Source organism: Theobroma cacao, chromosome 10 (assembly GCF_053813885.1).
Source record: "Theobroma cacao isolate CCN51 chromosome 10, ASM5381388v1, whole genome shotgun sequence".
In the NCBI taxonomy this organism is placed as follows: Eukaryota; Viridiplantae; Streptophyta; class Magnoliopsida; order Malvales; family Malvaceae; genus Theobroma; species Theobroma cacao.
In genome coordinates, this window is record NC_142648.1 from 27,182,773 (window position 1) to 27,208,163 (window position 25,391).

A 25,391-nucleotide genomic window follows, 5' to 3' on the forward strand; every position below is an offset into this window, starting at 1 on the left:
TTTAAATTGAATGTTCACTTGTTAAATGACATAAAGTTTTAAGACTAAGATATCTTATTTCACAACTTTTGTCCTTGAAATGACACAAAAGTAGGAAGTTCCTATCTAAAGTTAGTATTTTATTAGAAAATAAATTGAAAAAGTATTTTTCATTTTAAGAAAGTGGATATTATTTTAAAATATTCAAAAATTGGATTTGGAAAACTCAATAACCCAATATTCACGTTTTGGAAAATAAGATAGTAAATACAAATTCCTCTTGTCTTGATGCCAAAAGGAAAAATAAAAAGATGGTAGGTTACAATAAATATTGGATTGAACTAAAATAAATATCCTCATTAGAGCTCTGTTTAACTGTGTTGTTCCACAGTTTTATTCAATTCTGAAAATTTATTGCTTAACAATTTTGTAACCAAGTAACCCTACTCACGTTATACAAACTTAGATAATAAATGCAATTCCCCCACTTGACTTGATTAAAAAGGGAAAATGATAGGTTAGAATAACGCATTGCACTTCAAAAACAAAACAAAAGAAATCTTATGCCTTATATAATGGAATGCACAAAGCAAACTTACTACTAATTGATTTAAAATTAAAACCAACAAATCATAGTTCTTACATCTTACAGTTTCATGACCATCACAAGAATGTGTTTGATCGGAAGGTCCTTTCTATTTCTACTTATTTTTTTTGGGCTTTGCCAGTGTTTGAAAACTGCAAACTGCTTAAACCCAAGTGCCAGAGAAGCGAAGATCCAATGCATAGAGAAGGAGAGACATGCTCTGCTTATGGTCAAGCAAAGTCTCATCGATGATTATGGTCAACTCTCGTCCTGGGGAAATGAAGATGGAAAAAAGGATTGTTGTCTATGGAGAGGTGTCCGATGTAGCAATAGAACACGCCATGTAATCATGCTTGATCTTAGTAACCCCTGGACCTTGGATCATAACTTGTGGGAGCATAACCCTCTAAGAGGTAACATCAATCCTTCCTTGCTTGATCTGCAGCATTTAAGATATTTAGACCTCAGTGACAATCAATTTGAAGGAAGTATGTTCCCGAATTTAAATGGCTCACTAAGCAAGTTAAGATACTTAAATCTCAATAGTGCTGGATTAAGTTCAACAATACTCAATCAGCTTGGGAATTTGTCAGAATTGCAGTTCCTTGATCTTAGCTACAATGATTACAATATTTCCAACCTTGATTGGCTTCATGGTCTTTCTTCTTTAAGACATCTTAACCTTAGTGGGAACAACCTTACTGATGCTAATGATTGGCCGCAACTACTCAACATGCTTCCTTACCTGGAAGACTTAAAGTTGAGATGGTGTATGCTGCCGAGAATCCTTTCTCTACCTTCCCTCACTAATTCTACATCATCGTCACTTTCCATTGATCTCTCTGAAAACAATCTTACTTCTTCCATGTACCCATTGTTGTTCAATATTACAAGCAATATTGTTTCTCTTGAACTTTCATGTAACCTGTTAGGTGGCTCAATTCCAGAGTTTTTCGAGAATATGATCTCTCTTAAATATCTTTATTTAGGGGGAAATAACCTTGAAGGTGATTTTCCGAAATTCCTTGGCAACATCTGTACTATTGAAACATTAGACCTTTCGAACAACAACTTCAGTGGATCAATCGTCGCTGGGTTTTTTGGGTGCTTAAAAAATTCATTGCAGATTTTGGACCCAAGATTTTCTTCGTTAAGAGAGCTTGATCTCTCATATAATAGATTAAATGGCTCCTTCTCAGAGAGCTTTAATTTTAAAGAACCTTCCAAGCTTGCTGTCTTGCGGTTGTGGGCAAACCAACTTACAGGAACGTTACCTGATTTCACAACACTTTCTTCCTTGAAATATTTAAGTATTGGTGGTAACCAATTAAACGGGACTATTCCTGAAAGTTTGGGATGCTTATCCGAGCTTGAAAATTTGGATGTTTCTCGGAATTCTTTTGAAGGTGTGATATCTGAAACACTTTTCAAAAATCTCTCCAAATTAAAGTTTCTTGACTTGTCGGATAACCATTTGGTTGTGAATTTCAGCTCCGTTTGGGTTCCCCCTTTTCAGTTACAACAAATTTTTCTATCCTCTTGCACATTGGGGCCTCACTTCCCAAAATGGCTTCAAACTCAAAAAGAATTTCAACATCTTGATATCTCTGGGGCTGGAATTTCGGGTACTATCCCTGATTGGTTTTGGGACTTACCTCCATCTTTATCTTTCTTAAACCTCTCTCATAACCAGATTACTGGCATGCTACCAGACTTATCATCAGTCAAGTTTGAGGAATTTCCTGGAATGGATTTAAGTTTTAACATGTTTGAGGGTCCGTTGCCAGTGCTTCCTTATAACATGACATCAATAATTCTTGCGAAAAATAGGTTTTCAGGATCAGTTTCTTCATTATGTAAGATTGCAGCTAGGACTCTGAGCTTTCTTGATCTTTCTGATAACCTATTGTCTGGAGTGCTTCCTGATTGCTTTTTTCACTGGCAAAACCTTAGTGTTTTGAATTTAGCAAATAATAACTTCTCAGGGGTTATTCCAACAACTGTGGGATCGTTGTTGTCAATTCATACAATTAGTTTGCGCAATAATAGCTTCTCTGGAGACTTACCTTCTTCTTTGAAAAATTGCAATCGGTTGGCATTTTTGGATTTAAGCGAGAATATGTTTTCTGGAAGTATACCGGCCTGGATAGGAGAAAACTTGTTATCTTTGCTTTTTTTGAGTCTACAGGCTAATGAGTTTTATGGGAGGATACCTTCCAATTTATGCCAATTGGCAAAGATACGGATTCTGGACCTCTCCCAAAACACTCTCTCTCGATTAATACCATTGTGCCTTAATAATTTGACTGCCATGGTTCAAAAAGGAGATCCCAGTGACATCATTGAACAAGAATATTGGTCTTCAGGCCAAGATCTTAGCTTTACTATAGGCTTTTATATTGCGAAGGCATGGGTTGGATGGAAAGGAAAAAAGTATGAGTATGAAAGAAGCCTTGGACTGTTTAGGATCATTGATCTTGCAAGCAATAAATTAGATGGAGAAATTCCAGATGAGATAACAGGACTTTCTGAATTGGTTGTATTGAACTTATCAAGGAACAATTTGATAGGACTTATCCCTAAAAACATTGGTCAATTGAAACAATTACAATCTGTTGATTTGTCATACAATCAATTGTCTGGGCCAATCCCTGACAGCATGGCTGATCTAAATTTTTTGAGTTTCTTGAACCTGTCATATAATAACTTATCAGGAAAAATTCCAACGGGTACTCAACTCCAATCCCTTGAGGCTTCAGCCTTTATTGGTAATCAAGCACTGTATGGGCCTCCAATTACACAACAGTGACCCAAAAATGACACGTTTCAACCTCAACCACCTGAAGAAGAGAGGGATGAATTCAATAGATGGTTTTATATTGGAATGGGAATCGGATTCTTCATGGCATTTTGGGGAGTTATTGGCACTCTACTGTTGAAGCGTTCTTGGAGGCATGCATATTTTCGACTCTTGGATAACTGGACTGACTCACTGTACGTGACATTCATGCTGTGGAGTGCAAGATTGGAAAGGAAGTTCAAAAGTTAGAGACTACTAAGTTTCTACAAAAGGTCAGAAAACTTAATGTTTTTATAGAAAAAATATATATTTATACATGTTTTATTGTCTTCTATAAAAGCACTCAACCAAGCTCATCATGGTGGATGATATTTAACAAATGGTTTCAATTTCAAACATGTTCAGGCAAAATTCTACTTCTGAATCTGTTGAATAGGTATATACATTAAAGTTCAATTTTTAATTAAAACCATTCTATTTATAAGTTTTATCTGATAGCAAGAACAAGTGACAACTATCTTGGAATTCATACTCTCTGATGTGAATTCTGTCTTTCTTCTAAATGTTGATTTCACTACTTTATGAGAAACTGTTGCCGAATTAATGACTTAGACACAATTGATTTGTCAGGTTAACTATCATAGTTGTAGCAATATCAAAGTTGTGAACTGTGGATTCAAAAAGATAAAGAACGTGGCGCGCAGACATAACTCCAGATTGGGATGAAACGCATTGTCTGTTGATGCATAGTCTGCTTTTTCTTCTGTTTTGAGAAGGATGAAAAAATATGCTTTGAAATTATCTTCTTGTCTATGTATGCTTATCTACTTGTTGATGGACAAATTCTGAAGAAAACTTTGTTCAAAGTTTTTAGTTTGTTTTAAGGCATTACATGTTCTTCTCTTATTACCTTTATATATTGATGTATTTTCAATCCTTTTGAGAGAAATATATAATTTTTCTTCACAAAATCACTGTATAATTGGCTATCGGTAAGAGATATCATCAAGTTTAAAATTGTTTTTAATGCATATAAAAATGTTCGAGGAGAGAGTGAATTCGGATAGTGGACCTTATCCCTCTTAAGGAGGGATAACAAGTAATAACTAGCAGATAATCAAGCTTTATTCGTGACTTACTTAATCCATCTTGTTGTAATACAATTATTATTCTTAATATGATAAGTTACATAATTTGTTTATGCTTCAGAAACATAAATTAGGACTATTTCAAAATGAATGTCTATGTATGCTTATAATCTTGCTAATCTATTGATTGTGCAAACTTTGTTTAATATTTATGACATTGCCTGTTTGATCAGAGATTGGCATTCCTTGTTCTTTGGCATCCCAGATGAAATATAGAAAAGTTATAATTATACACAAAAGGGTAAACTAGTTGTGTATGCATTTGGTGGTGGGTCGAGTCAAGTTTGAGCAATGATGGTATCACTTTTCTTCCAACTTTTTTGGCTTTTGTAACACAAAGATCCTAAAACTTGATTCCCTCATCATAAAATGATAAGAAATTTTCTAGGACCAAGATGATTGCAGCTGAGAAAAGGGTTGCAATTTCTTTTATAAAGGCATCCTATTAGCAACATAGAAATCAATATTGGTAGGCAATGCAGGACAGGACAGGACAGGAAGTACTCTTCCCAGTTTAAACCATAGCCATATGAGGACAAAATGCTCTTCAGATCATTCAGGATAAATGCCAGTCAAGTCAGATCATTGCTGTCATATGTTCGGATAAATGAGAGCAGAGAGTTTGTATTTGGGCAGGGCATGATGATAGATCAGATTTTAATCCTGGGTGACCTGTTCAGCATGAGAGGGTACAGTGTTTGATGTGAATCCCCATCATCTCAGCAGCTATTGAAGGTAAATTTATAGCACAAAAATCCAGAGATGCCATGAACACCAACCACACAGCAACAGAAGTATTTGTTCTGCCTTACTTTCTTGGATTTTGATGTACTTAATGTTTGTAATTAGAAAAATCATTTGCTCATAATCAGCACCTCCAGCAACAAAAACAAATAAAACGAAGGCACTTTGTAAGATACAAATGTGCATATATGACCATCTAAAATCACTATAGATAGACACTACATATGTAGGCATGAAAGCTACATCTTCCCATTCATGTATTGGATGCATGGATAAGCAAAGAGAGTTTGCCCCATACAAACCAAAGAAATACAGGACCAGAAGACCCATAAAACTACCAAAAGAAACCAACCTACTTGCTATGACAAGAAAATAGATTCAGGGAGAACATTACAAAGAATCTCATCACTGTTCTTTCCAAATCCTTCCTGTCACTCTAAGCTTCAATTCTTTCCGGTCTCCCCCTGAGAAGAACAAAGCCATGTTTCGTTGGATGATGAGACCATCAAAACTGTCACGAACCTTCCGGTGACTGTCCCTTATGCTCCTGGGCACCCCTTGCCAAGTCATCTTCCTCCCATTCCCACCCACCTCGAGACTGTAGCTATAGTTCTTTGCCTCATTATCGTCACCCATAAACCGCAAGAATGCTATATAAACAGGAGCCATCCCAAGCTGGAATGCTTCAAAGTGCAGGCAAAAGTACTGGCCAAAGCAACTGAAAACCTAAAAATTGAGAACAGAAATCCAACTATCAGTGACATACACCTCATAAAATCTTTAAATAAAATCTAAAATAACAAGGTTAAGTCTATGAATATCATTGTGCCACATCAAATAACAAAAATAAGCAAAATCTCTTATCCAAAAATAAAAAACAACTTAGTAACAGTCTTCAAATCTGTGTGGCAAAGCCACTTTATTAGTTTTATTCTTTTGGGTCCCCTCTATATTTGTATTCAATGGTAGAACAATAGAACAATACATTGACAATGAACTTTATATAATTCTCCATTCATTTTAATAAATTTCAAGTTCTTGAATTAACAGAAACAGTAGAATAATTCCTCTTCTAGAGGGTTGGAGAGAAAGCAAGCTATGACAAGAAATGTGAAGCAAGAACAAAGCAACAATACCGTTAGCATCCATGTAGCATTCTCAACCTCGTGTGGATTTGATTTGACATAACGATGGTTGAAGGTGCTGCCATTGTGCATGTCAACTTTATGATCATCTTTGAGATGGGCCACAAGATAAGGAATATCACCAATGACTGTGCATTCAGACCCAGCATAGGGGCAGCTATATGGTCTATAAGAACATTGGGACTCATGTTTTAGCTTGCTGTAATATGGATATATGCCAATGCACCCAAAACTCTGATATTTACAGGGAAGCTCAAGAGATGCAGCAACCTTCTCCAATGCAAGACACCTAATATTACCAAGTTCATGCCTACATGTGGGGCACCGGTTGTGCACCCTAGGCTTGCAACCAGAACACAATGTGTGTCCATTTGAACACTGCACAAAGAAAGAAAACCAGCAGTTAGTTTGTTGTGTTAGTGTTCACTATTAATTTATGTAAATGTTAGATATCATCTTGCACATAGACATGGTTTGCAAGAGATATGCTTAGGATGATTTAGTACAAGTAAGGTGGTTGAAACTGATATCATTCCTAGAAGATTTCCGAATATTGCAAGAGATTCCACCAGACACAACTTACAGAACATATTTGTTAAAAAAATTTCATGAAAGCAATCATCAAATTAAGGTGTTATATGAAAAAAACCTGATGAATTGGCGGGTACATTGCATTTAAGCAAACAGGGCACTCCAACAGCTCACGAACACTGCTAGACACAGTCACATTAGGTTTTATAGCAGCTTGAGTAGGATCATTCACAGATTCACTATCAATAATGTCTTCATTTTGTGGAGGATCAATAACCTCAGGCTTGCTCCGCAAGTCATCAAAAAATGGACTCCCAGATGCCATGCTAGTATCTATGCCTAGTCTAGACTGAAAAGACAAAAAAAAAAAAGTGCATGCACAAAATCAGTTAACATTCCGCATACCAAACACAAGCAACTTAAAATCTTTGATATGTGTCAAATTTGACAAGAAGTTAACGTATTAAACAATTACTCCAAGTCAGCAAATACTACTGCCATTTAAATTCTGCCACAGAATCATACTTTTAACACATCAGCTTATTTTTCAGCCCATCATATATTCCACTTTGGCAAAAAGGATTCGACTTGTTTAAAACATGGTTTAGGTGTCGAAACTTAAATGAAACTAAAATTTAATTGTAAAAAGTTACAGTTTCATACAATCCTTTCTCCAAAGTTCACATGCAAAGGTTACCAAACATGGCAGATCAACATGGACATTTACCTTTAAAAAGTCATGTAGAAATCAACAACATGAATAGAATTAACTGCATTTTGGACTATTTAAGTCAAAGCAATCCATTTACCATTCAATAATAACTAAGGTCCCTCAATGCACATCATCAAAATTAGTCTACCACTGAAGAAAACAAAAAATCTGATTCAATCATAAGGACAAAATATTCTTACCACCCAAGTTTTTCTTAAACCCCTCAATCCTCTCCCTTTCTTCTCTATCAAATTCACCTGCCGGCCGTCGATTCCACCTTACCCTACAAATAATAAACATTCATCAGAAAATCAGATTAAACTTCATTTTCTTTCTTCAAAAATACCCAACTTAAAAATTCATCATTGTGGAAAATTACAACAATGTAGGTAGAAAAACAAATGAAATCAGAAACTGGACAAACCTACTTGCAACTGAACCAAATAAAGACTATAAAAAAAACCCTTAAAAAAGAGACAGGAATCCAAAATTTCCAAAAATAAAACTCCCCAAAAGAATCAAACAGATCTAAAATATTCCAAAAAGGAAACTTTACAACCAACCAAACAAACCCCGAAACCAAAACACCAAAAGAAAAAAGAGAGAAAACCCAGAAAACCTACCTTCAATCCAAACTCAAAAATCCATTTGCATTAGAAAAAAAAAGCCGAAGAAAAGAAATGGAGAGCCACCCAAAATGAACAAGAAGAAGAAAACTTTTAAAAGGAAATCTGGGGTGTTTGTTTATTCAATTTTTCTTTTCTTTCTGGCTTTGATGGGAGTAATAAATATGGACAGCAATGAAGATGAGAATTTCAAATTAAAGAGAGAGGAGCGTGGGTGTTTGGGAATTGGATTGGGAGAGAGAAATTTCTCGAGAAAATACAAAAAGAAAGAGAGAAAAAAATAAAGTGTTTTATATGTTAAGAAGGGGCCCAACATTTTTCAATTTAATTTCTTTTTTTTTTTTTGTCTGAAGATTGAAAATGTCGGGGGAGGGAAATTTCTACGTGGGTTCTACGCACACGAGGGGGAGTTGAGAGAGCGCGTGGAGATAGAGAGAAAGAGATTTGATTTTTGAAATGAAAATGGGAAGGAGGCTGTCGACCGGCACCGGGAATACAGCGGACGGCAGCGCCCAGTATTTAAGGTGTCGGGTTGGATGTGAGCTTCCTTGTTCCCAAACGTTGACATTCCCGCGCGTGTTGTATACGCACCTTAACTATATCTTTTTTGTTTTTCTTTGACTCTATTATCATTCATGCTAAGATAATTTAAAAACTATTTTCATAAGATCTTGTTGTCACGGGTCATTAACCTCTCTCAAAAAAATTAATTTGATATAATGCATATTCATAAGTGTTTAAAGATCTCCATGCTTACTCGATATGATTTAAATCATCCGATGTGGTACTCTCCCCGCACCCAATCCAATAACGTCCTCGTCATTGTTTATTGTCCTAATTTATAATTTATGAAAAGAAAATTATCACATATCTCATTAAATTAAAATTTATAAATAAATCAAAATACATAGATATAATGCTTAAAAAAAAATTTAGATTATTTAGAAAATTCAAATAATTCTTTATTCTTTGATTACATTCAATTAAGTTTATATATTTTTATTTTAAATTAAATAAATTATTAATAGTTGATTAATTATCATTAATTAAAATAGTACTTATCATTTTATATCCATATGACATTGACATAGCATTAACATGAAAGGTAAAAAGTGTAATTTGATCATATTATCATAACACATCATCATTAATTAAAATATTTTAACATGTCACATCATTAATTATAACATATTAAAATGTTACATAAGCGTTAGATGGCATAAGAACTTATGCTTAAAATAAAAATAAATCATTAGTTATAAAAAATTATATGACTATAAATAAAAGTTTAAGGACTTATTTGGTTCAAAATAAAACTATAAAAGCTTAATTGAATGTAATAAAATTATAACAAATAGCATTTTAATTATGTTAATCATTAGTCATGAGCGTTTATTTGATTCAAAATAAAAATATAAAAACGCATTTGGCTCAAAATAAAAATACAAAGACTTAATTTAGCATAATAAAGACTTATTCGAATTTTTTTAAAATAGTTTATGAATTTTATTAGTTATTATGCTAAATACATATTCAAATAAGACAAAAAAAGGGAAAAAGATGGACAGAGAGCATTTCTAGTTTTTTTTTAAAAAAATATAATAAGACTTTGCGTTTTTATAACAAAATATAATTTACAGTCAAGGACCTGTTAGAGGGTTAGGCATTTAAGATTTAATATAATGAGGTTTGGATTCAAGATCATTTCGATTTTATCTCAATAATAACTTAAGGAGAATAAACTCGTTTTAAGTTCGTCAATAAGACCTTGTCTTAGTGGTAACGAGAAAGCTTTTGAACTTTGAGCTCTCTATTATCTTTATGTTGGATTTGTCGAGGTATATGTTGATTTTGTTGATTGGTTTGTATGCTTAATGATTTTTTATATGAGATGTAATACTTGATTATGATTATAATTATTACTTTGTACATGCAATTACCTTAAAAGAAAAACTTGTTATTAAATTCATCTATTCAGAGATAGATATTTTAAATTCAAATTAATTTTTAAATTAATTATAAATTACATTTTTATCAAATATGAAATTTTTTGTCATAATTTATACATGGTCAAGATATTATTATTAATATCATGTTTAGTATTCAAATCCACGTAGTACAAACTTATTGACATTATTGATTTTGTTTAATTCACAATTTTTAATTAAAACATAAGTTATTAATTCGAAGGTCACATATTTGACTTTTAAAGAAAAAAGAATATAGATTTTTTATATAAAAAAATTTTAATGACTTTTCATGTATATAAAAAATAATTTATTTAAATTCTTTTATGGACTAAGAGAATTAATAAATGGATGATAAAATCAAACCTAACTTGCAATAGAATTTTTATGCTAATTAAATCACATTCTATGCATGTATGGATAAAAGTCATGCGATGCATTCCCAACCACCATGGGTACAACTCTCACATGCTTGCCCATCATGATATTCCTCATGATTGTGTTAAATAAATATACTAATTTATCAAAAGCATTTGTTTTGAAATCAAATACATATATATCATTTTCTTAGCGACTAAAGAGTTTTACATGTTGAAACAAAACCTAATTTTCAAATTCTTGTGATAGTTTATTTTTAGAGTTAAGATATTGGAGAAAATTTAAATTTATTGTTATCCAAAAGTTTTAAGAATAATTTTAACATTAATCCTAAAACTTATTTACAAGATCAAGGGAGCAAATAACTAGTCAAAATGATAGTAAAACTCAATTGAAAATTATAAAATAAAGTATAAGATAGAGAAAAGATTACAAAAGAATATACTTCATATATGTTAGTAACATGTGTACATGATTGAATCTATTACATACTAAAAGGAAGCCCTAAAAGAGCTTCCTCAGTTAGCTACATGTTAGCTAAATCACTGCTCACGTTTTCAGTCTCCTAACCCATAAGTCAGCCAAACTTCGCAAAAGAGTCAGTCAAGCCACATTTGCCCATGAGTCAAATTGAAATCTCTTTTGCCCATGAGTCAATCAAGACATGTTTTCAAGCATTTTATAACTCTGTCAATCACGACCAAGCTTGAACAAAAGGGTTTGAAATCTCTGGCATAACTTCTGAAAGAAAACCCAAATTGCCCACTTTTTGTGAGTAAACCCTTGGATCGGTGTGGAGGGTCGGCTTTGATCCTGTTGGTGTTTCTCTGTCCATTCCCATCCCATATTCTTTTACTCTTTGGCTCGGCTTAGATTTATCTAATCATTTTCATCTTTTCAACTTCTCTCATTGTTGGCTTTATCTCGGGTGTGAGTTATATTTTAGGCTTGGGGTTAAACTAAAAGAAAGATTTGGTTTCTCTTTAAAAAAATGTGAATGATAGAAAAAGAAATTGATATGTTTTTTGGTTTTTCCTTTTATGAAAGCAATCTAAAAAAAATCCACGCAATGAACACATTAATTCTAAAATCTTCAAAATGATCTATGTTACAGTGAGCCACAAGCGAAACATCTCTCTCCCACTTAAACCCTCCTTACCTTGTCTTAATGCTAATGAGAAAACTCTTGAACTTTATGAGTACGAGTATGGTCTAACTTTTATGTCAACTTTATGTTGAATTTGTCAAGGTATATGCTGATTTTATTGGTTGGTTGATTTGTATGTTTAATGATTTCTTATATGAGGTGTGATACTTGATTATGATTATAATTGTTACTTGTACATGTAATTAGTTAAAAAAATTTTGGTAATAAGTTATATATCTTGATATTCGAACAGAGATATTTCAAATTCAAATTAATCCTAACTTGATATCATATTTAGTATTCAAACCCCATTAACAATCTTACTGACATTATTGATTTTGTTTAATCCACAATTTATAATTAAAAACATAAATTATTAACTCGAAGATCAGATATTTAACATTTATTTAAAAAATAGAGTTTAGATTTTTTTTATAAATAAAATTCCAATCACTTTTCATGAATATAAAAAAATAATTTATTTAAATGTTTTTTGAACTAAGAAAAATAATAAATGGTTGATAAAATAATGACATTTTAAGCATATATGGATAAAAATCAAGCTCTGCATTCCCAACCACCTTGGGTACAACTCTGACATGCTTGCCATTCATGTTGTTCTTCATGATTGTGTTAAACAAATATAATAATTTGTCAAAAGTATTTGTTTTGAAGTCAAATACATCTCATCTCATTGGAATCAAACCTATTGGCTAGAGACATATATACTTGAGGTACATGGCACGGGATTTAGCAAACTAAAACAGTTTACAAAGAAACAACATCTTCTCTCTTTCGTTTTTTTCCCTTTAAAATGTAACCATGCACCATTTCGCTAGATAACCCACTTCGTTTAGGTTATAGGTCGGTTGAAAATTAACCAACATGGTGTGTTTCTGTACAGTTGTGTCTAATTTCGTGGATCAAGCACAATATCATGTCACTGAGGGTCGCGTATCGGTTTTTGATGACAATGCCATACATGTGTACCGAAATTGATAAAAATTCTCAAGAGGGAAATGATCTGAGCTAAGTCCTCAGATTTGTGGAATTGGAGGTCGAGTGGTGGATGTAAATACATTGGATCTTTCTAGAGTTCAAGATATTGAAAAAGATTTTCATTTATTACTACGTACAAATTTTATAAATAATTTTAATATTAATCTCAAAATTAAGTGAGCCGGAGAAGTAGTGACAATAACAATAAATTTAATTGAAAATTATTAAAAAAAAAATATATATATATATATATATATAAAAGATGGAAAAAAACACTATAAAAGAGCATAGTACATTATGCCATAACTGAATTAGAGTAAGATGAGGTTTGACTGTGGTTGAATTAGGGTTTTTCGTTGTTAAGAGTTGTTGTATTTTTTTTTTTTTACTATTTTTTTCAAAAAAATGAATTGTAAAGCAAATAAATTAAGAGGTTTATTTTTAAAAAATTGGATAAAATTGAACAGTACAACAACAATGCATGCTAGTTGGAAACAATCTTATAAAATGAAAAGACTTCTCAAACACATGCTTTCATTATAAGAGTATTTGTGACATATACTCTATAATTTTTTTTGAAGTTAATATTATTCCTAATTATTATCTTTTATTCCTCAAACCAAATTGCTTCAAAATTTTTTTCTTTTGTCGACAAAATGATATTAGCCAATATGACTCAGGATCTGATCTTTTGTACCTCTTGACCAATGAGGCTTATAGCTCATCTTACTTGATTTATTGAAATAATTTTATGCACATTTTATTTTATTTTTAAAAAAATATTTTTAAGAAGAATAATTTTTTTGCACATGTTAATCAAGATTTTATTATTGATATCATATTTAGTATTCAAACCCCATGTACAATCTTATTGACGTTATTGATTTTGTTTAATTCACAATTTATAATTTAAAAACATAAATTATTAACTCAAATGTCACATATTTGACTTTAAAAAAAAACAGGGTTTAGATTTTTTATTTTGTATGGAAAAATTCTAATGACTTTTCACGTACATAAAAAATAATTTATTTAAATTTTTTTATGAACAAATATAATTAATAAATGGATGATAAAATCAAACCTCACTTGCAATAGAACTTGTGTGCTAAATCACATTCTATGCATGAATGGATAAAATTCATGCTATGCATTCCCAACCGCCATGAACACAACTCTCACATGCTTGCCCATCATGATATTTCTCATGATTGTGTTACATAAATATATACTAATTTGTCAAAATTTTCAAAATGATTATATTAAAGCATTTGTTTTGAAATTAAATAAATATAATTTTCTTAGCAATTAAAGAGTTGTCCATTGAGACACAATCTAATTTTCAAGTCCTTTCAATGATTTAAGATATTGGAGAAAATTTAAATTTATTGCCACATAAAAGTTTAAAAAAAAATTTAATATCACTAATTGATGAAATCCCTGCAAGTGAATTTTTTTACAGTTCTAGGGTTTGGTATTTTTTTCTGCCATTAAAAAATTAAAGCAACCAGCAAATCAATAAAGTCAAGCAACAAATTTTTTACCATAAAAGTTTTTTTTATGAATTCGTGTATTGATCCTCTAAATGTGAGTTAAAGGGTTTGTTATTTTCTTTCGCCATTAAAAAATTCAACAAAACAGCAGATCAATAGAGTCGAGTAACAAATTTTTTACCCAATAATTAAGACAGGCATCCTGTGCAAATTCATGTCCATGCAAGTTGTGCTATCATCCAACAAGCACCATGAACAGCACTATGAACAGCGATAGTCACGATTTGTAGAGATTGAAAGGAAGCAAATATCTAATCTGAAAAGGCAATTGAAAATTAGAGTAGAGAGAAAGGAAATGATCGATCTGGAAAAGGGAATTGAAAATTAGAAAATATAAAAAGACTATTAAAGGAAAAGGACGGAAGTCCAAAACCTCATATATAAAAAATTAAGGACACATTCGGTATGAGGAATAGCTAAGCTATTCCTTCTCTATTTCCAGTTATTATTTAATATTTTTAAAATATTAATGATTTAATTATAATAATTTTTTAAATGACAATTTAAAAATATAATTAGTAAATATGACTATTTTCATCAATTAAAAAGTTTTTCAACAACATACTTTTATATATACTAGAGTATGTTCATGTGATACATCCACGTGATATAAGTAAAATAATGTTTGTTCAAATATATCTACATTTCAATATTTATATGGTAGTCAATGAAGTATGAAGCTATTTGGTAATTGCAATATGTATAGAAAATATCAAAATTGCATCATTGTTTAAGTGGGAATTTATTTTAATAGTTGTGACTGTAGGTTGCAGTATACAACTTAAGAACACATAAAATACATTAAGTGACTTTACTTAGTAATTTTAACGACTCTAACATTTGGTATTTGTGGAACTTTCTTTCCAATGACAATAAGTGTTTCATCCTTCATAAAACCACGAAAGAATAAAAAAAAGAAAAAGAAAGAAAAAATAAAAAGAAATAAAAATTTAAAAACAAACTTAAAAAGTTTTTGATTTTTGTTTGAAAATAATAATATTATAAAAATAAAAATAATAAAAATCTAGATAATAAAAGTTTGAATAAACAAATCAAATGAGATAAAAGGAAAAGAAATAAAAAAAACTTACATTAAAGTTTCTAGTTTTTGTATGGAAGCATTAACATTATAAAAAACATAATAAAAACTGAATAAATAGAAAATCAAGGAATTAATTATTCAATCAATTATTTTATTTTTATTTTTATCACTTTTTAAACAAATTTCATAAATTTGAATTAATATAAAATAAATAATTTTAAAGATAAAACAATGGGCAAAAACGCAAAAACCATAAAAAAAAACCTTTACTTTTTCAAAAATAACAATATGTCACATGGCTATATTTCAAAAATAAAATCTTTAAAATGATCTATGTTACAATGAGCCGCGAGTGAAACATCTCTATCCCACTTAAACCCTCCTTACCTTGTCTTAATGTTAATAAGAAAGCTCTTGAACTTTATGAGTATAAGTATAGTCTAAAAATATATTTAATAAATATGATTATTTTCATCGATTAAAAAGTTTTTCAACAACATACTTTTATATGTACTAGAGTATGTTCATGTGATGCACCTGTGTGATATAAGTAAAATAATGTTTGTTCAAATATATCTACATTTCAATCTTTATATGGTAGTCAACGAAGTATGAAGCTATTTGTTAATTGTAATATGTATAGAAAATATAAAAATTGCATCATTGTTTAAGTGGGAATTTATTTTAATAGTTGTGAATGTAGGTTGCAGTATACAACTTAAGAACACATAAAATACATTAAGTGACTTTACTTAGTAATTTTAATGACTCTAACATTTGGTATTTGTGGAACTTTTTTTCCAATAATGACAATAAGTATTCCATCCTTCATAAAACCATGAAAGAATAACAAAAAGAAAAAGAAAGAAAAAAACTAAAAAGAAAGAAAAATTTAGAAACTTACTTAAAAAGTTTTTGATTTCTATATGAAAATAATAATATTATAAAAATAAAAATAATAAAAATTTGAATAAACAAATCAAATGAGATAAAAGGAAAAGAAATAAAAAAAACTTACATGAAAGTTTCTAGTTTCTGTATGAAAGCATTAACATTATCAAAAACATAATAAAAATTGAATAAATAAGAAATCAAGGAATTAATTATTCAATTAATTATTTTATTTTTATTTTTATCACTTTTTAAACAAATTTCATAAATTTGAATTAATATAAAATAAATAATTTTAAAGATAAAACAATGGGCAAAAATGTAAAAACCATAAAAAAAAACCTTTACTTTTTCAAAAATAACAATATGTCACATGGCTAGCAATTAGCCTCTCAATGTAGATTGCTAATGCCTATTTGCAATGCTTATTTGCAAGATTATGTGAGGCAAGTTGTAACAATGATAGTAAAACTCAATGGAAAATTATAAGAAACATATAAGACAGAAAAAAAAATTATAAAAAAGTTGTGATGTGTAAGTGATTGAATTAGAGTATGGGATTTTTTCTTAAAAAAATGTGAATGATAAAAGAAAAAAATTAAATAAAAGAGAAATAATATAGAAATTAAGGAATTTTTTAGTTTTTGGGTAGGTAATACGGGCGGTAGTATTTTGGAAGCAATCTCAAAAAATAACGGATTGCTTTCTTTATAGGAGTATTTTTAAAAAATATCCAAAGTCGATTATTATATAAACAAAATATATTCATAAAATACTTAATAATATCATTTATCTATTCCAAATAAAAAAAAAGTTAAATATAATTCATAAAATCTTACTCTACAATTGTTTGAACTCAATTATTCTAATTGTTATCTTTTATTCTTCAAACCAAATTCCTCCAAAGTTCTTCTTTATTCTTTTTTCATCATCGACTTGGTAGAAAGGATACAAGTTCGTCAATGGCGATACTAACTCATATCCTTGGTTTATCAAGATATATTATGAACCTTTTATTTTTTTTTTAAATATATTTTGGAGATGTTTATCAAGATTTTTGATTAAATTATTAAAAAAATAAGAAAATAGCATTGGGTTATATGCCAAAATGTCCCACAATGGCCCTAAATGAAATGAGTCCAAAACCCAAACCCACCACGTGCAAGGGGCGGTGCCGAGGATTTTCCACATCGTAACAGGCCGGGTCGTATCTCGGATACCCTGCCCAATATGAAACCTCCAGGCTAAACAACCCGGATTCCGATACCGATACCCGAAATCTGATCCATGACCCAAAATAACCCGAACCCAAGCAAAAAATACTTGACAGTGGGCAGCAAGCAAAACATCTGTCCCTCCCGCATAAACCCTCTTTTCTCTGTAAGTAAACAACCCAATCAGCTTAGTGTCAATTTTTTTTTCTAATTTATGAGATTAATTTTAATTTTATTAAATTGTTTGCAGCATTTTGAAAAAGTGAATTTTGGTAATAGAAAGATGCCAGACACCCAAGCTCTCGTCAATGATTTTCTTAACCAGCTCAAAAAACGGTGAAGTTTTATTTTTTGCATTTAATTTAATTTTAGAAAAACAAAAGTTAGATTCTTTTAGGGTTTTTTTCAGTGATTATGAACTGTTTTTAATTTTTTTTTGTGGACAGTAAGATTGAGGGTTCACAGGCAACAGCAAAGCAGACGGCGGAACTGCTTCGGTCTGTGATTTCGCAGACACGAGTGCCTTATACGAACCAGGCTGGAGCTTTGATTGATTCTGTCAAGGCCGTTGGAGAACGGTTAATTGCTGCAAATCCTGTCGGTATGAAGGTTTTTTCCTTAATTCTTTTTTGGGTTTAATTTGGTTTCGCTGATTATGTTTGATAATTTGTTAGTATTCGGTATCAGTTTGATGATTATGCCATGTTGCTGATGCGGAAATTGTTAGCATACATTGATACAGTACGCTTTTGAACTCTCACTAATGTTATGAGTATGCACAAAGTTGCTATTTTTTTAAGGAGTGCATCTATATGTGTTGATTTCAATCTCTGGATTTTACTTGTCTAATGGTAAATAGGTTAGTGTTGTTTATGCTCAAACTAGAACACAGGTAGATGTTTCCTTTGCAATGTCTTGCATTTTATGCGTTTGTTTGGTCCTGCTGGAGTTGCATGAATAAGTGCCGTTAGAGTAGAGTTTTTTGGAAGGTGTTGCATTAAGTTGAAATTATTTGTAATAACTAAGAATGGATTCTCTTTGTTTAAAAATTTTATTCAAATTTTTTATTGGCTTCTCATTGCAATCTTATTCGGATGTTATATTTTGGTTTTCTAACTTCATGCAATAGGGATTGTAGATACTTGCCCATTGGTATTCTATGTTAATAGTGTATGGATGTGATGGCAGAGCTTGCAGTGGGTAATATTGTCAGGCGTGTTTTGCACATTGTCAGAGAGGAGGATGTTTCTCTGACAACAGCTGCTATGGCTGGATTGAACTTATCAGCCGTAAGTGACGATGAAGATGATGCTGATCGAGATGACCGCCCTGTACTATCAGCCGCTGCTGTTGCTGCTGCCTCTAGAAGCACCTTGCGTCCACCTTCCTTGCAGACACTACTTGAGGATGTGCCTGATTCTGCAGCAGTTCCTCATACTTCTTCTTCCGGCGGAGATTCTGAAGGAAAAAGCAAATGTGAACTCTTTACTTCAGACACTTCTTGTATCTGCAATTTGCTTGATGAAATTAGATTTTGATTTTGCCATTGATATTCTCTGAGATTAATGTTTCTGGATTTGGTTAAATATTAGTTAATTAAAAAACTGGCGTCTTGCAGTGATTATCATGTAATGTTAAATCTTGTAGCATCATAAATTATTTATGAGTATTGATATTTAAGGGCTCTATTTTCCTCCATAGCTGCTGACAAAAGTTCAAGAAGCCGGAAGCTGAAGCATGATGTCATTGAAGCAGTCAATGAGCTTATTCAAGACATTAATACTTGCCATGAACAGATTGCTGAGCAAGCAGTAGAGCATATACATCAAAAGTATATTTTTTTGCCTTAAGCTTTTTCATTCTTTTTGGTTTTCAACCTCTATAAAACACTGCTTATTCCTTGTTTAATTTTTGACCAAACTACAAGAATCACATTTGATAGTCTGAGGTTACTTGGATTTGCTTTCAATCTTATGCTCTCCTTGACACCACCCGCCCCCCTTTCTGGGCATGGTTTTTCTCATTCCCTAACATCCATATCTAGGGGGGAGCATCGGGCGGTTTGGTTGGCCTCGGTACTGGGGGAGGCCACAACCGATCAAGCCGACCGGGGTGGTGGAACCGACCGAGCCAAAGGAGAAGCCAATCAAATCGTGACTGACCATGGTCAGTCGGTTAAGCAGTCGGTTCTAACGGTTTCAAAAGCAAATTTGGCATACAAACATGGTGGTGATGGATATCCTCTCAAAGCTTTCAGTTGAATCCCTGGCATGTTTTGGTTGTGTTTGTAAAGCCTTGGTCCTCTTGTTTCTAGACCTTTGATTTCATTACTAAACAATAAACATCAACAAACAACCTCAAAAACAACAACCTTAAATCTTCTTCTCAAATGTTGTCATAGCATCACCCTTGAGGCCATCCATTATTTCTCAACACTTTCAACAGAAAAAGGGGAAAACCTTTTAGTAGCAGAGAACATTCACAGTTCACTTACCCTCTTTTAAGAATTGTTGGTATGCCCTTGTGGTTTCATGTCCTTGTAATGGATTTCATGGAAGAAGCTCAGCTGAAACCCTTGTGAGTGTCGTGAGTAGTTCTCAAAGCAAAGAGTGAAGGGATGATCAGAAAGAGGATGTTAAAGAAAGGTTAGAGCTTAGCCTTTCACTTTATAGGGGTTGGTTTTTTGGTCGGTGTAGGGGTGAAGGATTCCCCACTGACGGCCGAACCAATTAACTGCCCAAATCGCCACAATCAACCGACTCTTCAACCGGAGCCGATTGACTAAACCTTTTTCAACCGAAATCACTGGAAACCGTCGGTTGACCGCCCGGATGCTCAGCCCTATCCATATCTGTGCTTGTTGTTTCTAGTAGGTTATATTATTTCATGTTTAATAACCTTTTAAGTTTTATGATTATATTTGTCCTGTTGTTTCATTATGTATGATCTGTTGAAATTTATATGGTTATATCTGGCCTGAGATCTTAAAGTTAATGTTTTGAGTTTCAGGGATGATTTTTCTTTAGAGACACAAATTAAACTGAACCTATTAGTGCCATTAGGATATCACCCTAGTTTTATTTCTGAAGATCATTTTTATTTGTTGCAGAAACTAGCTTCTGATTTTCTTAAGATTCTTGATTGTCAAATGTTTCATTTGTTTGATAAAAGGTTTCTCTGTTGTTATGATAAAGAACGTGTAAAAAATTTATTGATTACAGCTTGTCTACAAATCTTCAGATTCTTTCCTGGATAAATCTTGTTAATCTTCTAATTGACAACAGTTTCAATTCAGTTATCTAGGATTTAGTGTGATGCATGCATTCTGTTTATGATGTCTCGGCCCAAATGATATTTGATATATATCTCCCATTAAACCTCTTTTGCTTTTGGTATGCTCATGCTCATAAAGCACCTGGACAATTTTATGTTGAGGATTCTTCATCTGTCTTAAGAATATGAAACACATTAGCCTCTTCGTGTTATCAAGTCACATTCTACCTGTCTTTTTTGCACTCTTTTTTGAGAACCCATTGTTGCACTTATTTAACTTGCCTGGTTACTGATTATAGCTAAAACATATTGTCAGTGAGGTAATATTAACCTTAGGCAGTTCAAGAACCGTGCTGGAATTTCTTTGTGCTGCAAAAGAGAAGAAAAGATCATTTCGGGTATTTGTTGCGGAGGGTGCTCCAAGGTTCGTTCAAGTGGCTAATATGTTTTACAAGCAAAGACATTCAATTAAGCTGCTGCAATTCTGATGTTCACCCTGTAACAGTTTTCTTTTTACATTACTTGGTGTTAACTTAGGTATCAGGGGCATCTTCTTGCAAAAGAGTTGGTAGCAAGAGGTTTACAGACCACACTGATTACTGACTCTGCAGTTTTTGCCATGATTTCTCGAGTAAACATGGTATGTGATGTTTTAATGTTTTCCTACTTGGTAATGAGTTTCTTGCTGTCATCTGAGATTTGAAATATGAAGGTTATTGTTGGAGCTCATGCTGTCATGGCTAATGGTGGAGTTATAGCACCTGTTGGGTTGAACATGGTTGCACTTGCTGCTCAAAAGCATGCTGTCCCATTTGTTGTACTCGCTGGCAGTCACAAGGTATTTTGGCACAATAACAGCTTGACCAGTAAAATTTCTAGAAGTTTTAGTGGAATAATAAGCAAAAACACCTTTTTTTTTTCCATTTCAATACATTTTCTGTCATTTATTTATGCCTCTATGATGGCGTGAGTTTGTGTTTTTGTGTGGTTCTTTTTTTCTTTTCCGATTTAGATGAATTCAATTTGGTAGCTTGAGGTATCATGAACATGAATAATGGGATAGAAGTCATGAGGGCTCTAAGAGGAGCTATTGGTGCATAGGATTCAAATTGATGTAGCAAGATAGTACATAGGATAAATGTGTACAAACATGCTTGATGGTGCAAAAGATGGGGTTGAGCACCAAGTGTGATGTAGAAGTATTAAGTACCTAGTAAAGGGAGGTGAGGAGTGGAATATAAGCATACGGAGGTGAACATTTCAAAAGAACATACCCCACATTAGACACTGAAATTGAAGTCTGAGCTATAGGACTTTTGTTTTTATAGAGGGATAATGTCCTATTTAGCCCCTATACTTTAGGAAAATGTCTAATGTGGTAACTTTACTAAAAGATTTTCGATGTGGTACTAAACTTTAATTTCATGTATCGATCTACCCCAATCCATAACACCCTTAACGAAATCTAGTGATGTGGCTTCTAAGCAATCAAAATGTGTAGGAAAGTGCCATGTTACTTGATGGGATCATGTCAACTTGAACAAGTGGATGTCAAATGGCACCACGTGGCTGCCATATGTCATAAATTTTTTTAAAAAAATAAAAACTAATTTTTTTCAAAAGTGAAAAACAAAAAATTTATTAAAAAGTCTTTTTTTTCCTTTTTTAGTAGGTCATATCTTGTGCTCATGTCTCCTTTGAAGCGGTTTAGAAAAATGAAGAGTGTAGAGTCCTATACTTCTTATAAGAAGTGTTTCTCTTTATTTTTTTCCAGCTATTAATTACCTCTTGTAAGCCACCCAGGTGCTGGCCGGAAGTGATTTGAAGCTGGTGCTTGTTTTCTTGCATATTAACAAGGCAATAAATCTAATGTGCTGCATCTGACGTGTTGATTTGCATGCCAGACAATTCATTAGCAAACCAGGATCACATGTCTACTCTTAAGCTTTTCATGGGGCATTATTACATCCCTACTTTAAATCTAGACATATAATGAGGGTAAACGTTTAACTTTAAATATGAGCTTGAAGAGCAAACTATTGGGGTGTAGTTGCAGAGAATTATTGCTAATTGATTCTTGAGGGCCTCCTTCTAAAGAAATCACAAAGCAAAAAAAAAAAGATCTACTAAGCTGACATGAAGATGGTCAGAGAAATGGCCAAATAATTGACATGCACCCAGATGGTGTCAATGCTTGCTAATGCAAATATTACAGTATGGTTTCTGCTGTCCCTGTATTTCTGAATTTTACTTCAGCTTCTGCTTGTCTCTTGTTGACTCATTGGTGGTCTGCATGGCAGTTATGCCCCTTGTATCCACACAATCCTGAAGTCTTACTGAATGAGTTGCGGTCCCCATCTGAGTTGCTGGATTTTGGAGAATTCTCAGATTGCATGGACTTTGGAAGTGGCAATGGTGCCCCTCTTCTTCATGTCGTCAATCCAACATTTGACTATGTGCCACCAAAGCTTGTTAGTCTCTTTATTACTGACACGTAAGTTCAACTGGACTTTATAGACCTTAAAAGATTCAAAAGTTCTATCCTTCCTGTTCTTATTCAATTTGTTTTATGTTTACTTTCATACTACAATTTCATTTCAAGTTTCCAAATCAATTACCATAAGATGTAACTTTTCCACATTATGGAGCATTAGTGCCCAGTCAATATGATGTGGGGATGCAATGCAGAGTCCCCTTTCAGATATTTCTGTTTCACATTGATCTTGGCCAAAAGAGAATAAAGATTGCATGTATTTGGCTCTTCTGTTTCTTCCACCACTAGAGGGTTCTGCTTTTCACACTCCTCTATTTTTCTCTGCTCCTGCTGTCACTGATTGCTTTGTGTCTCACAGTGGAGGGCATAATCCATCATACATGTACCGGCTCATTGCAGATTATTACTCTGCTGATGATCTAGTAGTGCAACGAAGACCTACTTCAGGGAATTAAGTTTACAATACTCAGATATACTGGTAAGTGCTTTCCCAGCCTATGGAGAGGTTGTGAGTTGTGAGGCAATTGTGAGTCATGGTGCTCAATAATTACTCGATGCTAATATGTTAATAAAGCATGAATTTGAGTTTTGGAATATTAAAAAATCAATTAACAGCTAGCTTAGCTTCAAACTTGGTCCGTATAGAACTTGATCAAATGTTTCTGCAGCTCAACTTTCTGATTATTTGTGATGCCTGTATGTGGAGATATGAAGTTAAAGTCAGAGATTATGAAACTGCACCGAGCATCGTCACTGCTGAAACCATTGTTATGACTTTGTGGAAACAAGTTCTGCAAACTTGAGAGAAACGAAAGAAAGCCATTATTGTGATTATGAAGAATTATAGGGCTAGGAAGTAGAAATGTAGTGGCAGAAACAGCGAAATCAAGTGAAGGTAATTTTTGTCTCCCATTGTATCATGTATCAAAAATCATTCATGATCTACTGTTGTATGACTTTTGGTTTGAAACTGATAGTGGGGATATATTTCTGTATTGAATTTACTTGGAAAATCACAGAAATTTCGAATAACATCGATATATAGTTGCAGTGACTGTGAGTGAATGAAGTAGACCTTTTTTCTTTTATGAAGAACAGGATGATGAGGAGAAAGCTAGGATGGTGTGACATTTTACCAACAAAAAGATTTAGATGAGATGCAACTTGTATTGAAGTTATCTTATTTGAACCCTACATTTTGTGATGATTTTGATTACCAAATGATCATGTTGTCGCCTTGACAAGATCATAAAATATTCTAAATAGTATGACCCATCTTACATTGAAGTTTATCCTTAACAGTACATTGATTCTAAGTTGAATCTGTAGACCTTTCCATGTGTTTTTCATTTGAGCTTTGTAAGTCAAGTTTGGACCCATCTGATGTGGATGTGGATTTCAAGATGTACTTGCATTGAAAAGTCTATAGACTTCCAAACAAGCCCTTTTTTTTCTGTCTAGGAAAAATGAAGTTGGCCACAATTAGAGGTATCTTGACTAATGTGGATTAATAATACTAATACAATTAATTAAATGTATATAAATATATCATACATGAATTAAGTGCGTCAACTTGCATAAAACACGAATATTTTCGTGTCATGTTAAGAAGGTCACTTAATTCCATATCTTGTAAACGAATCGTGCTCAAAATTATCCGATCTAGTGATACCCCAATGAAATAAAATTCTCATTATCCAAACTTGATAATGACATATCAAATTAATTAAATGTATATAAATATGTCATACATGAATTAAGTGTGTCAACTTGCATAAAGACAAACATTTTCATGTCATAAGATTCACTTAATTTCATACCTATTTAACCGATTGTGTTCAAAATTATCCAATCGACTACACCTTGATTGCAATATAAATCACATTATCCAAATTTGTGATAACGACATTGATTAGAAGTCACTAACCTTATAATTAATTAGGTTTACACATTGAGATTTGTGTTCTATTGATGAGTAATCCACAATTAAGCTTAATCCCACTAATTTAATTCCAAAACCAAGATTGGGGGGAAGGGGGTCCCATATGCATTATTATAAGATAACATTAAACCTAATTTTGATCAATTGGGCAGTCAACTTGAATGTGGCACTGGGTTAGTAAGAAAGTCTTAAAGGCTCCAAGTGTCTTTTGATTCTTTTG

At 32.5% G+C, this 25,391-nt stretch overlaps 2 protein-coding genes and 1 pseudogene across 5 annotated transcripts; 2 read left to right on the forward strand and 1 right to left on the reverse strand.

The window, feature by feature from the left end:
• The first annotated feature begins 600 nt into the window (after window positions 1-600).
• On the forward strand, window positions 601-4,306 carry LOC18587321 (receptor-like protein EIX2; annotated as a pseudogene). The gene is made up of 2 exons (XR_016028842.1): window positions 601-3,637; window positions 3,996-4,306. The product of XR_016028842.1 is annotated as a receptor-like protein EIX2 (transcript).
• Window positions 4,307-5,407: 1,101 nt separating this feature from the next.
• Window positions 5,408-8,613, reverse strand: LOC18587322 (E3 ubiquitin-protein ligase DIS1). 2 transcript variants are annotated; one of them, XM_007011039.3, is made up of 5 exons: window positions 8,269-8,613; window positions 7,846-7,928; window positions 7,052-7,282; window positions 6,394-6,780; window positions 5,408-5,983 (listed from the first exon to the last, which is right to left on the reverse strand). In XM_007011039.3, the coding sequence occupies exons 3-5, from the start codon at window positions 7,256-7,258 to the stop codon at window positions 5,663-5,665; spliced, it is 915 nt and encodes a 304-aa protein (XP_007011101.3). In that variant the 5' UTR covers window positions 7,259-7,282; window positions 7,846-7,928; window positions 8,269-8,613; the 3' UTR covers window positions 5,408-5,662. The 2 variants fall into 2 exon arrangements, with proteins under 2 accessions (XP_007011101.3, XP_088658824.1); XM_088802698.1 differs by lacking the exons at window positions 7,846-7,928; window positions 8,269-8,613 and having other exon boundaries at window positions 7,052-7,299.
• Window positions 8,614-17,546: 8,933 nt separating this feature from the next.
• LOC18587323 (NagB/RpiA/CoA transferase-like superfamily protein) lies at window positions 17,547-24,283 on the forward strand. Of its 2 annotated transcripts, none has more exons than XM_018129067.2 (11): window positions 17,547-17,628; window positions 17,713-17,798; window positions 17,909-18,063; window positions 18,651-18,938; window positions 19,164-19,293; window positions 21,052-21,159; window positions 21,273-21,375; window positions 21,448-21,573; window positions 23,036-23,229; window positions 23,588-23,707; window positions 23,898-24,283. In XM_018129067.2, exons 2-10 carry the CDS (start codon window positions 17,746-17,748, stop codon window positions 23,682-23,684), a joined length of 1,254 nt encoding a protein of 417 aa, XP_017984556.2. In that variant the 5' UTR covers window positions 17,547-17,628; window positions 17,713-17,745; the 3' UTR covers window positions 23,685-23,707; window positions 23,898-24,283. The 2 variants fall into 2 exon arrangements, with proteins under 2 accessions (XP_017984556.2, XP_007011104.2); XM_007011042.3 differs by having other exon boundaries at window positions 23,936-24,283.
• The last annotated feature ends 1,108 nt before the right edge of the window (window positions 24,284-25,391 follow it).